The following is a 15,168-nucleotide window of genomic DNA, read 5'->3' as shown; positions in this document are numbered from 1 at the left end:
ATGAAAGATAAGTTGCAGAGAAATAAAGTGGCCATGAAGGTCATTAGTAATGGATTATTAATGCCACCAAAAGCAAATGCCGACTCGTTACAGGCTACAGAATCCCTCTGGAAACTTCTTCCCTCCAGCTGTGCCAGGTGGCACAGAGCCATTACTTGCCACAAAACTTCATGAAAGGCAGCAGTGCAAGACTTTTCTTTCCTCCTCTATTGTAGCTAGCTATAATTAGGAGGAAATACAGGGACTTAAGAGTCAGAAATTTCTCTCTAAACCTCACCAGATGAGCAATCTTGGGCAGGTTTTGGTCCTGTGTGACCAGCAGAATGCTCATCTCTACATGAGGACATTTTTTATACTAATTAAATTTTATTGACAAGGTGTTGTACAAAGGGGGTACAGTTACATAATAAGGTAGTAGTACATTTCTTGTGATACCTGTTACACCCTCATTTTTCTTCCCCTTCCCTAGATCAGGTAGGCATATATGCAATATCCTGTGTACCAAAATCATATACAGTAACCACGTAGGGTACCTACATGAGGACATTTTATGCTAAGGAGCATCAGAATGGAATACAGAGAAAAGTGTTCTGTGAACCAGGAAGTAAAACACAAGTCATGTTCTCAGTACCAAACTTATCATGGGAGCTCTACAAACAGAAGGAGAAATTACGTCTTTGCCAGTCACTTTCTCTGAAATACAATGGAATCTTCAGAAAGCAGACAGTGAGCTAGTGTGTGACTATTTTCTCTGTGTCAGTCACTGTCATACCCCATTTGTGGTGTGTGTGTATGTGTGTGTGTGTGTGTGAGAGAGGGAGGGAGGGAGAGAGAGAGAGAGAGGGAGGGAGAGGGAGAGGGAGAGGGAGAGGAGAGAGAGAGAGAGAGAGAGAGAGAGAGAGAGAGAGAGAGAGAGAGAGAGAGAGAGAGAGAGAGATGAATATAACCTGGGCTAGGAACTCTCCCGGGCATTTTTGCTCGTCTAGTGCTTTACCACTTGAGCCACAGCTTGTCTTCCAGGTTTTTGGTGGCTAATTGGAGGTAAGATTCTCATACACTTTTCTGCCTGGTCTGGCTTTGAATTGTGGGCCTCAGATTTCAGCCTCTTAAGAAGCTAGGATTACAGGTGTGAGCCACTGGAACCCAGCTGGAATATCTTTTGAAAAGGCTTATTATGGACCTATCCATGTGGCTAGAGGGGTAGAACTTTTGACTTCTCTTTGTCACCTCCAGGTCAATGACTGTATTGATTATTACACATAATGGAACTTCCATAAAAACCCCAAGAGAATGGCAAATCCCAATTCCTTGGGAACAAGACTCCTGCCTTCAAGACCTATGCGGCCTCTTCAATTGGCTGTTCATTTGCATCCTTTAAAGCAAGCCAGTAAAAGTTAAAAAAAAATCTTATTGCATCTCAACATAATAGGTAATTACCATCAGTTTACACAGGGAGTGCAGTCAGTCACATGTACCTGGGTCAGTTCTTGTGAGCACTGGACACAATGTACTTATTAACATGCCAGGCTTAGAGAAGAAGTTCAATGCATGATGGCTCCAGACCAATAAAAGAGGTTTCATTGATCATCTGACCTTCAGGTCCTAAATAAGCAGCCTGGAAGAAACACTGCTCTACTTTAATGATGTGTGATGGCAGGAAAATGTAAGTTACACAACTGAAGAGTGGAGGGACCTTACATTTAGCCTAGGAAACAGCTGCTGCAGCAAAGTGCAAGCTCAGGAGAGTCCAACCACATCCATCCATCAGCGGGAAACATCCTCTCCAGGATAAAGCTGGGCTTCCACCTCAGCAGCCGCTATACCCTTTCACTTCCCTCTTAAGTCACTGGGTCCCAACACTGACAGGGAAGGAAAACCAAGCAAGATGAGTGCTTCCTTGATTTCCCCTTCTTAATGATTTTCTGCCTGCCTTGATGCAGTTTGGACAAAGGCTGAAAAGTTCAGATAGCTGAATGCTATTTCCAAAAGAAGTTTGGGCATGTTGTAGGATCACAGAGATTATCTTCCCAATTATTGAAACAGCGAATGAGGACGGGTAGATGTGGGAAGATCCTGGCCTGAGGTTAGTACCTACAAAAGTTAGGGAGACATCATTCACAAACAAGCTGAGTGAGGAGCTCCACAATCTGTACTTTCAGAAAAAGGTAGTAGAGGCGTCCCTGGTAAAAACTTGAGACCTAATCTGAAAAACAAACTAAAAGCAACCTGACTGGGACATGGCTTAAATGATGGAATACACGATACAAGGCCCTGAGTTCAAACCTCCCAACTCATGAAAAAAAAAGAAAAAAAGAAAAAAAAGAAAAACCCCAAACCAACCATCCAAGCAAACAACCCCTATGCTCTAAAACTTTGGTTCGCAGTGGATAACTTCTGAAAAATCTATTTTTCCAGCTTCAGGTTGAGTCAGGAATACTATTTTCTGCATCCTGAATAACAGTGATTTAAAAAAATTCCCCCAGATATATAACTCTGCAGAGTTCAACCAACTTGAATGTTCACTACTGCTTAACTGTAAATACACGATAACAATTAAGGTCAAAGTGATAGAGAATGGTGTATGGTTCTACAGCTGGAGATTTTTAGAAACACGGATGTCCAGGCCCAATCTCAGGTTTATCAAACCAAAAAATCCTGGCATGCATTCTCAAAAGTTAAAGACTTCTGGCTGGGTGCCAATGGCCCATACCTATAATTCTAACTACTCAGGAGGGCGAGATCTGAGAACTGTGGGTTGAAGCCAGCCCAGGCAGGAAAATCTGTGACACTCTTATCTATAATTAACTACCCCCTACCCCCAAGCCAAAACCAGAGGTATGGTTCAAGTGGCAGAATGCCAGCCAGCCTTGTGGGAAAAAGCCAAGGAATAGAGTCCAGGCCCTGAGTTCAAGCCCAGGATCAGCACAAAAACAATTTCTGTTGTATATGTGGTTCCATCACTTTCTAGATGTAAATTGCAGGAAGGCACTTTTTTTTTTTTTTTTGCAAATGTTTTTGTACTTAAAAAAAAACTGAAATAGGGCTGGGGATATAGCCTAGTGGCAAGAGTGCCTGCCTCGGATACACGAGGCCCTAGGTTCGATTCCCCAGCACCACATATACAGAAAACGGCCAGAAGCGGCGCTGTGGCTCAAGTGGCAGAGTGCTAGCCTTGAGCGGGAAGAAGCCAGGGACAGTGCTCAGGCCCTGAGTCCAAGGCCCAGGACTGGCCAAAAAAAAAAACAAAAAAACCCAAAAAAACTGAAATAGAGTTCATGCAGTTTAAAATTCAGGTTTAAAGTGTATCTATATTGTACAACTATGACTATCACTCTAGAACATGTCTATCATCCCACAAAGGAAACCCTATACACATTAGCACTAACCATTACTTCTGCCCTTCCCCTCAGCACTAACAACCACAAGTCTGCTTTCTGTCTATGTGGATCTGTCTTTTCTACACACATATGAATCTTTTGGTCTTCTACATCTCATTTCTTTCACTTGGCATGTTTCAAACATTCTCTTATGTTTTAGTATATAGGTAGGTACTTCATTCCTTTGCATAGTTAAATAATATTTCACCATATCAGTTGATGGATGCTTCCATGTTTGGGCAACTGTGAATAATGGATCCGGAAGTTATTTATGCATAAATTCTGTTTGAGTAACTTTTTAGTTCTCCTGGACACAAATTTAGGACAACTGAAGGGTCAGAAGAACACTATGCTTAATTGTTTGAGGAGTTGCCAAACTCTTTTGGAGAGCAGAGTTCCTATCACTGTATATTCCTACCATTACTGAATGCAAGGGTTCCAATTCCTTCATATTCTCCTCAAGATTTCCTTTTTATTTTGGTTTGCTGACTATTTTCATTACAGCCATCCTAGTGGATGTGACCTGGCAACTCACTGTGATTTACATTTTACATATCTTACTGTGATCTACATTTTTCCTGAAGAATTACTGTTGAAGCATCTTTTCATGTGTTTCTTGGCTTTTTTTTTCTCTTGTAGAGAAAAAGGGCCTCAACTAGGTCTATTTTAAAAACTGGGTTATGTCCATTCTTAAAACTGTTGAGATCTGTATATATTCTGAATGTTGGATTCATCAGATACATGATTTGTAAATGTCTTATGCAATTCTGTAAATTACCCTCTTTCTTGACAGTATCCTTTTATAAACAAAAATTTTAAATTTTGAACTGCGGGGGGGCACCCCGTGGTTTCCTGTCTTTATCTGTTTTGTATTTATTGAGTATTTATTTACTAAATGAGCAAATGAGACTGGGCAAGTTAAACTGATCCTTTTGGAGCAAAAGTTTTGAATGCTGTAAATATAAGTGAGAAAGCATAAATAAGGAACTCTGGCAGGGCCTCGGTACCTTGGCCTGTAAAGCAAACTCACTGTACATGTTAGTTTTCACAATGATCTGTGAAATGAATGGTATTAACGTCAGTGTGTCAATGCTCTTCACTGTGTAGATCATACTGATAACTTAGGTGTAAAGGAGTTGGTGAGAGGGAAGAGAGCATGCTTGTTTTGAAAGCAGCTCATTGCTGACAATATTTAGGTCTGAGAGTGAAGAGTAATTAGTGTGGATGAGCTGAAACACATTTTTTTTTTTAAAGTAAAAAAACACATTTCTGGGGCTGGGAATATGGCCTAGTGGCAAAGGTGCTTGCCTCGTATACATGAAGCCCTGGGCTCAATTCCCCAGTACCACATATATAGAAAATGGCCACAAGTGGCGCTGTCAAGTGGTAGAGTGCTAGCCTTGAGCAAAAAGAAGCCAGGGACAGTGCTCAGGCCGAGTCCAAGCCCCAGGACTGGCAGAAACAAAAACAAAAACAAAAAAACCCCAAAACACCTTTCTGCCCTTGTTTTCTTCACTGAGTAGCAGTATCCACATGGAGGCATTACCACACCCAATTCACTGCTGAGTACCAGCTGACTCTGTAGTAAAAATCATTTGTGAACTGGATTAAGTACCCAGAAAAAGAAATCCTTTAAACGCAAATCTGAGTATATAATACTTTACAGGTCCACCTTATATCTACTGAGGGTTTTGAGATTGCAGCAAGAAACAAAATACTTGAAAGACAATATCCCTAGCCTCTTGCTGTGATAAAAAATGAACTCCAAGAGATGGAAACAGGAGGATTTTACTGTTGTCAATGTTTAATGTACTAGGTGAATTTCCTTTGACGTACCCCCTGTGGTCACTGTATATGATTCTGGTACACTGGATATTGTATATATGCTTATATGAACTGGGGAAGGGAAAGATAAATGAAGGAGGGTGTAACAAATATGACAAGAAATGTACTCACTACCTTATTATGTAACTATACCCTCTCTGCTCATCATCTTATCAATAAAATTTAATTAAACAAAAAAAGAATTCCTGGATCTAACCATGAGGCACCATACAGATGAGGTCCATTATAACCAGTTCTGCCCCTGGATGAATTACAATCTCTGGTTTGTCCTGTGTTGGGTTTCCTTCTTCATAGATCTATGCAACAATGGTCAAAGTCCAGCATCCTCCTGCTTCTCAGATTTCCTGCCAGGAATCTCTCCTTCTCTTGGTATTCATGGCACCAGCTATTATCTATCCCTTTATGATTACTGATGAGTCTTTTGTATATCCTGTACTAGACAATTAACTCCAGAAAGAAGACGACTTGCTTTATTTTACCATAGGACCTAGGAAAGTAGCTGGTCTTTGACAGACAGAAAGTTAACAAGTATTACAGCAAAGAACAGAAGAATAAGGGAAAGAGGTCTTATCCATGGAAGTTAGTGCCATACATGCACCTTTACTAACAAGTTGTTATATGTGTAATTTACAAAGCACCTTGTATCTTGGAAAATTCATGCTTTTGTAATCAGTCACTCAGATTGAAGAGTCCCAATGGTCTGAGACAATTTGAGAGAACGAGATTTCTAAATTCAGGTAAAATTAGGTTACCTGAATAAAACACAAAGGTGTTGTAAATCAGGTTACCAATTCTCATATTTTGGTAAAAGCTTCGTAGCAATGAAACAAATTGTAAAAGATAAAAACATTCAACCGAGAACTAAAGAAGAAAACAATATGCAGAGAAAATAAAACCAGTAAAAGTGAAGGGGTCTAATAATAATGACTGCAACAATTTACTTACTTGCACTGTGCGTGATAATACTTTATAAGATTCTGTAGCAGATCCACACCCTTTTTGGTCTTGATTTCATTAACTTTAATGAGATACTGTGAAAATAAAGCAGAATTTTAGATTGGGAACGCCAGATAGGGCTCTTGAGTCATGAGTTCAGGTGACAGAACATATTCAGAAACCTCTGCAAGTCAGCTAGTCTCAGTGGTCATTAGACAGGGTGAGCTTAACTTAGAGAAGCTGATGTGGCAGTCATGATGTACACAGCAAATGGGCGAGAGTGTTAGCACTTGATAAATTCTTACAATCAGCTGACTAAACAATGCAGAAATAAAACAGCAAAAGAACAGGTGTTTTTTTCCCCATGGTGAAGTGGATCTCAAACTTATAGTTCATGTAAAAGACAAATGCTATTTGCAGAAAACAATAATAATATTCTCTTCAAAAATGTACAAGACACTGAAAATTTTAAACCACGGTAGTGAATCAGAAGGAATTTTTGTTACCCCCAAATAAGGGAATAAAAAGTAACTTAGACAGCTAATTAAATAGCATTGGCAATGGTTTTCATCAATGGTCAAGATTTTGTAAGGACGTGTTTGTGACTTACACACTTATTTTTATTATATGTAAAAGAGATAAGGAGCCAACAAGTTGAAGAAGCCTAAGGCTTATGGGGGGGGGGGGGAAGTTTGGCTCAAAAAACTTAAGATGAAGCAAAATCTCCATTTTAGTATTTCTGAAAACTACAAAAGTGCCTCCATTACTCAAAAGCAGATTAGAACCAGTGAGAATAGGTCTTTCTATAGGGTAAGGAGGGCTAGTGTTCTGTGGGAACTCAGTTTGAGAACCACTACGCTAGGTTTAAGGCAGCATGCATTCTTTCACGATCTTAAGACTTCCTTAATGATTACTTTAAGCTTTCATTCCAATGAAACCCATTATAAAAAACACATGCTCTAAACTTGTAATATTCACCAGTGTTACTACTCATCAAAAATTTCCCCACAACTCAATCACTCCCAAGCAACATTAAGGTTCTCACCAAAGAATCCTGTTTTGGCTTATAGAGCCCCATAGGACCAAGGCTCAAAATATGAGACAACAGTGCAATGATGGATCCCAAAAGGCTTGGAGAAAAATGGAGATTAGAATCCTTAGGAAACAGTCCCCTCCTCTAATAATCAAACACAGCCTGACTCCAGCATAGAGCCTGCTGACCAACAGTCATCACAATTCCAGGCTCATGATGAAAAGGACATCTTACTTCACACATCTGAAGCTGAAAGAGGCGTCTTTCCTTCTCCATTTCTTCTGCGATCTCAGCTCCTGTTATCTCTGTGCGGATCATCCCATGCTGCTTTGCATGCTCTCTTTTCTCCTTCTCAATTTTTGTACTGTAATAAGAGCAGATGTGCTTTATTTTGTTGTTATAATCATTTTAGTAAAATCACTTGTTCTTGTACAACACCAAGAGTGAACCTAAAGCATACTCTGGACTATGTGACATGTGTGACAACGTTCTGTATCATCTGCTCAAGAAGAAAGTCTATTGAGTAAGGAACATAGTTCAAAAAGTGCTATAGAGGGCTGGGGATATGGCCTAGTGGCAAGAGTGCTTGCCTCTTATACATGAAGCCCTGGGTTCAATTCCCCAGCATCGCATACACAGAAAATGGCCAGCAGTGGCGCTGTGGCTCAAGTGGCAGAGTGCTAGACTTGAGCAAAAAGAAGCCAGGGATAGTGCTCAGGCCCTGAGTCCAAGCCCCAGGACTGGCCAAAAAAAAAAGTGCTATAGAAGTGGTACTGTGGCTCAAAGTGGTAGAACACTAGCCTTGAGCAAAGAAGTTCGGAGACAGTGTCCAGGCCCTGAGTTCAAGTCCCATAACTGATAAAAAGAATGAAAAGAAGAAAAGAGTAAAGTACTTGCCTACTATATGTACAAAGTCCTGAGTTCAATTCTAGCAATGCAAAAAAATAATCTTTGAAAACAAATCATACTGATATTGTTCCTTTAGTGAAAACCACTGATTATTTCTTAATTACTAGGGTTAAGACGTAAGAATTCTTAAGTTGACAGAATCAATCATTAGTAGAAAATCTAGCAAACATACATTGTGGATTTTCATGTATATTTCAACTTTGATCTTACATGTAACAGACTCATAAAAATTCTCATTTTGTTTGGCATGAAGACATTTTGATAGTTTACTGTTTCTTGGGTAAAGTACTTCATGATGAAAAAGAAGCATAAAATTGGAGACTTGAGGCTTTTTGATTATTGGTGGATGGTAAAACAGAATTATTTCAAGACAATTAAGCTATATAATAGGTCTTTATGGGTATGCATGAAAATTAAAGGTAATTTCTAACAGCTTCTAAACTTGGGATATTTTCCCATGCCAACAACCATATTTTAATCAACATAGCCACTTGGCCTTGGAGTATACAAAATTAGGACTTGGAGATAGCCCACTATCTAATATGGAATTGTATGAAAATATTTTCCTGTGAGGTGAGGAGGTCAGAGGGGAGCCAGGGAAAAGAAGGCAGGCTCACATTAAACTGATAGTACCTAAGGCTACAATATGGCTACTGTCGATTGTATTCTGGTAAGTACATCAATGATCAGCCCTCTCTAGGCTAGCATTCTACCACTTTGAGGCCACAGCCAATTCCACCTTTCTAGGTTAAAGGGAGAACTTACCTGGCCTGGCTGGCTTTCAATTTTGATCCTTAGATAATCAGCCTCCTGAGTTGCTAGGATTACAGGCATGAGCCACCAGCACTTGGATACAATGTATTTGTAAGTAATAGGAGAGTACATCACTTGACATACCTCATTTGTCTTTAATTTTGTGAAGAAATATTCATCTAAGCACCAGGTATGGCATTTAAACACCCTGAAGTATCAAGTTCTAAAAACACTTAAGTATTCCATCTAAATGAATGATGAACTTTTATAATTGATAGCTTTTTTATTTAACATCCAAGTTTTTGGGATATGTAATGTTCCATATTATGTATGATGTTTAGTGTCATGAGTGATGAAAATCTCTGAGTGAATAACGATGTATTTTTCAACAGTAAGATTCACTGGGGAAGCTTGATCTTAAAAAGAAAGTGGAGTCATTTCTGATTTATTGGATGTCAAAGTATCTTTAAACAATATATAGATATGTATGAATATATATGTACAATAGTGAGATTGCATAATTTAATGAGCGGAATCATCACATGTACATTTGGATGACATGCAATCCAATCTAAAGGTCAACCACACAGAACCTAATTTGCAGACAGAATTAGGAATACAGATTTCAAATAATTGAGAGACTAGTTTGAGAAGATCTGACATTTAATTTTGTTCTACTTTTTGCTCATGTATTCTTTTTTTGCCAGTCCTGGGCCTTGGACTCAGGGCCTGAGCACTGTCCCTGGCTTCTTTTTGCTCAAGGCTAGCACTCTGCCATTTGAGCCACAGCGCCACTTCTGGCCTTTTTCTATGTATGTGTTACTGGGGAATCGAACCCAGGGCTTCATGTATACGAGTCAAGCACTCTTGCCACTAGCCCATATTCCCAGCCTTGTTCTACTTTTTATCATGAAGTTTAACCCAGACCATTGGATCTGAGCTCCTTGATAGGTGTGAAGATTTTGGGCCATCCCTTCCTTCAATATCCTTTCCACGGATATAATTTCCAACTTTTTCACGTTAGCAGAAACCCCCAAATGTGCTGAGAAACACAGCACAGGGTTTTCTCTCCTTCCCAAGTGTCTAGGAATGCCACGACTATGTCATAGGTGAGTGCCTGGGTATTCAGTCTAAGGCATTTGGGGCTCCTTGGTCCTCCTCAGTACATGGGTGTTACCATGTCTGTTGGTCAGGCCCTCAGAATACTCCTGATGTTTGTCCTTAAACATCTCCTTTGAGCAGAGTAATGGTGGGAGTTCCTCTAAGTCAAATCATCCTGATAGCCCTGAGATAACTTACATAAAATATATGGAAACATATATCATTCACATCAAAATTGCCTGGCCTGGGTGTCTCAGATATGGAATCCCAGCTTGTCAGGAGGCTGAGAACAGAAGATTATTTTTTGAAGCCAGCCCAGTCAGGAAGTCTATGAGACTCTTACTGACTGCCCCAAAGTCAGCTGTGCAAATGATGGCTCAAAGGGTAGAGTGCTAGCCTTGAGCAAAGAAGCTCAGGCCCAACACACTGACCATGAGCTCAAGCCCAAGGAATCAACAGAAGACAAGAAACAAAATGAGAAGCTCCTTAATGAAAGAGTTTACCGATTTTATGTAAGTAGTCATTGGTGTCATATTTTCAATAATGTGGAAAAAGTGTGCTTTTAAATATACCTTCTCAAATTACCTATATTCAGGTTACTGATGAGCATATCTTTACAAGTAACAGAAGGTGCTTAGAAAGTATATTAAATAGCATTACAGTTTGCTGTAAGATGTATGTATATTTTTAAAATTAGAAATAAATGACCAAATGTCAAGATACCGAGCGTTTTCAAAAACGTTTCACATGTGCTTGTGTATGTAGAGTGATTTTAATTTGCTTAATAGAATATATTCATGTTTTTGTGTTTTGATAATGTAATATTAAGTAGTGAATCAAAATAAATCCTTTGTCCCTTAAAAAAAAAAAAGATCAGCCTTCCACCCATAATTTCATTTATTTGAAAATGGGCTTCAGAAACACTCCACTTTCTGATTATTACTGCAAAGATTGATTTAGCCTTCAAGTCTTCCCTTCCTTCCTTCCTTTGTTCCTTTCTTCCTTCCTCTCTCTCTCTCGCTCTTTCTTACTGCCAGTCATGGCACTGTCCCAGAGTTTTTCCACTAAGACTAGCACTCTACAACTTGAACCACAGCCTACTTCTGGCTTTTTGGAGGCTAAATGGAGATACCAGTCTCAGGGACTTTCCTGTCAGAGTTGGCTTCAAACCATTATCCTCAGATCTCACCATCCAGAGAAGGTATAGGATTACAACGTGAGCCACTGGTAGCCAGGTAATAAACCACTTTTATCAAGGTCAGTGCATTCAACCTCAGTTCCCACAAGGACATACTAAATGGCTTTTTGTTAGGAAGATAGTAGTTAAGGACTCTAACCTTTTCTAAGTTACATTTTCTTTCTTTTCTTAGCTTACATTAGTAATACAGAGGGGGAATTCATTGCTACATTTCCATATATGTTTACAATGTTTCAATCAAATATCACTCCCAAGTTACATTTTTTAATGAATTTATAACAACAAAATCTACAAAACAAAGAGCCACTTACAACTTTGTCTCATAATCTTTCCAGGCTTTGTCAAATGGCTTCTTTAGATCCTTAAAAAGAAGAAAATGAAACTGAATTTACTTTTGCTAAAGAATTCTGAAATAACATCTGAGTGAAAATGACCTTCCTTTATAGGATATTTGAAACTTTACCCAAGATGCTTTGGTGCACCTTATACATGTGAAGCCTGAGACAGGTAGGAAAGGTGAGTGCTCCTCGTTCTACCAATGAAACAGGCTCCAGAGGTTCTGAGAGGCCAGTCCATGGTGGTCAGTCAAGTCACAGGCCTACTCTTTCTTTCTCTTTCCTTCTTTCCATTCCTTCTGTCCTCTCTCAATCTCTCCTCCCCATCCCCTACCCACAAGGCTCTCCATTCTTCCTGAAAGTGTCCAATCTTGTTCTTTTCTTGATATCACTATGTAAAGTGGTATCATTTTTTAAATGATCGTTTTCGCCAATAACATTTTTTTTCATTTGAAAACATTCAGGGTGTCTTTCAAATACATGTGCTACTGTGATCTTAAAAGAGGAAAAGGAAGTCAATCCTTTCAAGAGAGGAGTGGAAATCAAAATGGCTAAACACTTACTCCTTTGACTCCCTTGAGGTCTCCTTTTAACAAGGAATCCAGGGTGAAGATCACATTGTGGCTCAGACCCTGCAGCTGTAGAAAGATAGGAGAGAGTTATACAAAAGGAGGATACCAGCCCCCTTTGTCAGAGCACTTCCCACACAGGCTTTGTGCATGCAGCTCCACTTGAGTCACCCCAGTGACCTTGCTGCTCCCCCTGCCTTAGGCAACATAACCACCTCCACTCTGTAGCAGAAGAAATGGGGACAGAGATGGAGGTACCACACAGCAGAGAGTGGTGCATGGCTCCAGAGCCTGGGCACCATGCATACATAGTATACGGGACACTGATTCCTCCAGTAATCGCAGCATCTCACTACCATTTGTACCAAAATTGTAGCTCTTTATGGGAATCTTCTTCAGCTGCCTCTGTCAGAGGAAGGAGAAAAGTATACAACTGGCTTTCTATCTTCATTTTGTGCTCTTTTACGGCCTGCTTGTGCATGGATACTCAGGGAAGGCAGTGACTGGGTTGCTTGTCCCCCAGTACCTCAGTGCTAGGTTCCATCACAAACTGAGAACTGTTTAAAACACCATCCTTCTTCAGTGAGATCTCAATAATCCAGGTAAAGTCAGTTTGAGTGGAGTAGAACCAAGACAGCAGGAACTGCAGATGAAGGATAGAAAGGCTTTGCAGGGCAACTAATTCTAGAAGCGATTTCAGTCACATGTAAGTATGCTTTCCTGTCAGTCTGTCCATCTGTCCATCATTACTCACTAAACACCTACTCTGTGCCTCACATTATGCTGGCAGTTACATAGGCAGGGACAAGGACACCTCCTGTGTCTAGAGGCACACAGCCAACAGTCACACATGGTGCTATGATGTGTGTGAGACATGGAGGAGAGTATAGTGTGAGAACATCTAGTGCTGACCTATGGCTTTGTGTGGGCCTTTTAACCACATCGGAAAAGTGAGGGTATTACATTCTATTACTAGAAGCTGTTGTGAAGGTGGAATGAGATAATGAACATGGACAGTACTGGTTTATATCTACAAAGTACAAAATAAATGTTTATTTTTCCAAATTGCTATAGAATAAATAGGAATAAGGCAATGGGAGAGGAGAAGACCTTTTCTTTGGTTCCCAACTTCTCCTTAGTGCTTCTTCCTGTGTTCTCATCCTAGAATTCCTGCAGCTCCTAAGTCATTCTCTCTCTTGTCCTCCCAACCACATGTTCACAACTCTAATTTTACCCACAAAGAAGGCTTCTAACAATGCATGCCACCAGAGGACTGGGTCACTACCAACCACTTCTTTCTTAGTTCAAAGCCAAGAGACTCCTGCCAAGATAATCATGTCCTTGTGACTTTGCCACAATCTACAGGAACAACCTGGCTAGCAGGCCAGAGTGATATAGGCTGTCCGTTATGTTATGGGACAGGATACTCGTTTGGGGAAAGTGGGTGAAAAATCACTTAGGTTTTATAAATGTTGTGGTCCTCTAAATGGCCACAGGATATAAAGTGATGAAAATTTCATGTTGGTAGGAAAAAGAGGGGAAAATGTCCACAAAGCCTCTTGGATGGGGGTAGCTGCAGGAAAGAGTAATAGTAGTAGCAGTAGTAGCAACAGTGGCAGAAGCAGCAGTAGTGACAATAACAACAATGATAAAAGTTGAAATACACTGGCTTAGAGTTTGACAGGGAAGACATATCCTGTGCTGAGATGGACCGCTAGAATCAGACTTCTCTCAGTTCTCAATTTCATTCTGTGGTACCAGCTCCAACAAGCACCCTGTGCTGTGGATCTTATGAGAGCATGTACGGATGGTGGGTGAGGTTCTTTTCTAGAAAGCACCTGGCTTGCCTCCCTGGCCACTTGGGTATGTGCTTGCTTCCTCATGTATTTGCTGTCCTTCTCCCTGGTTTGCAGGCAAGCCTGTTGGGAGAAGGTTGTGTGTTCACTGTTGCAGTCCTAGAGATTTGTAGGAGAAATTAAATACGTTATCTGTGCACACGAAGGACTGCTCTACACAGATGTTCATACTGATGGAAAGTGAAGTTCCTGTCAATATGGGCTATGGTTAGAGGGTAAAGGTTAGGGTCAGAGGTTAGGAATTGGACTTAGAGTAGGGTTAGGGTTGGGAGTTGGAGTCAGGGTTAGTGTAGGGGTTAGGGATTGGCTAAATGAATTACAGAACTTATAAACAGTAGCCATAAAAATGAGAAAGCTCTTCATGCCTGACTTTGGAAATATGACCAAGGTAAATTTCTGTGAAAATGCAGGATATACAAGGAGTGGTATGCAAGGATTTATACAGAAAGAAGAGGGGAAAAAGTCTACACTTAAATTATTTCTAAAGAACACAGTAATCTGCTGATTCCTCCAGAGGTGGAAACTAGGCAAAAGGACAGGATGGGAATTAAAGACTTTTCACAAGGAAAACACATCAGTAATAGGTAATATGTTTATTTAAATAAGTCAAAATTTAAAAGAAAACATGAAAAGACAGTGATTACCGTTTTTCCCTCTTAGTCCTAAATTATGGTTTTCATCAGTGCCTTAAATCTTTCTGAAATGAAAACTCTTGAAACCCAAAACGCATCCAACCAACCAAACATTGTTATTGCTACCTTGATCTGAAGGTGAATTACAAATCAAGAAAGGAATTGCAAAACCTGTGGTTTGTGCTGATTGTGAGGGCTGTTCTGAAAGAAATGTCCCTCCACAGCCATGAGCTGGCCAACAAAGTAACCTTTCATTGTCATCACTGTGGTTAGACTTGTATGTGATGAAGGCTGCGGTGATGGCAAACCCGAAGAATTAGGAATTTGTCTGTGGTTATCTACTCATGTATCATTAGGGACTGGTAAGGCAAGGCAGCAAAACATTATGAATTAGAAATCTAGCAGTTTCATGGACTTGCCTAGGAAAAAGAAAGCCACTGAACTTTTCAAACTTAATTCAGTTTACTTCCCAGGAAGAAGTTAAAAAAGGACCTATAAATTAGGCCATCCTGAATTATGAGTGAGTGAGAACTACCTGAATACCATTGTAGAGATATACAGAGGTCAAAGAGGAATCAGAACCATCTCAACAAAAGGAAGTCTTTAGAAAGTACTCACTGAGGG

At 40.0% G+C, this 15,168-nt stretch overlaps 1 protein-coding gene across 4 annotated transcripts in view; it reads right to left on the bottom strand.

Moving 5' to 3' along the window:
- Positions 1–15,168, bottom strand: part of Asap1 (ArfGAP with SH3 domain, ankyrin repeat and PH domain 1) — a 292,770-nt gene that overhangs the window by 83,253 nt on the left and 194,349 nt on the right. For all 4 annotated transcript variants that reach the window (XM_048358418.1, XM_048358420.1, XM_048358419.1 and 1 more), the window contains exons 6-9: positions 12,051–12,125; positions 11,464–11,513; positions 7,426–7,555; positions 6,168–6,253 (exon numbers count right to left, since the gene is read on the bottom strand). In XM_048358418.1, coding sequence (XP_048214375.1) covers positions 6,168–6,253; positions 7,426–7,555; positions 11,464–11,513; positions 12,051–12,125 — 341 coding nt within the window. The remainder of the gene's footprint in view (positions 1–6,167; positions 6,254–7,425; positions 7,556–11,463; positions 11,514–12,050; positions 12,126–15,168) is intronic.

The sequence above is a fragment of the Perognathus longimembris genome, chromosome 12 (assembly GCF_023159225.1).
Source record: "Perognathus longimembris pacificus isolate PPM17 chromosome 12, ASM2315922v1, whole genome shotgun sequence".
In the NCBI taxonomy this organism is placed as follows: domain Eukaryota; kingdom Metazoa; phylum Chordata; class Mammalia; order Rodentia; family Heteromyidae; genus Perognathus; species Perognathus longimembris.
The sequence above is the reverse complement of the archived record's forward strand: the minus strand, read 5'-3'. Positions and strand labels throughout refer to the sequence as shown.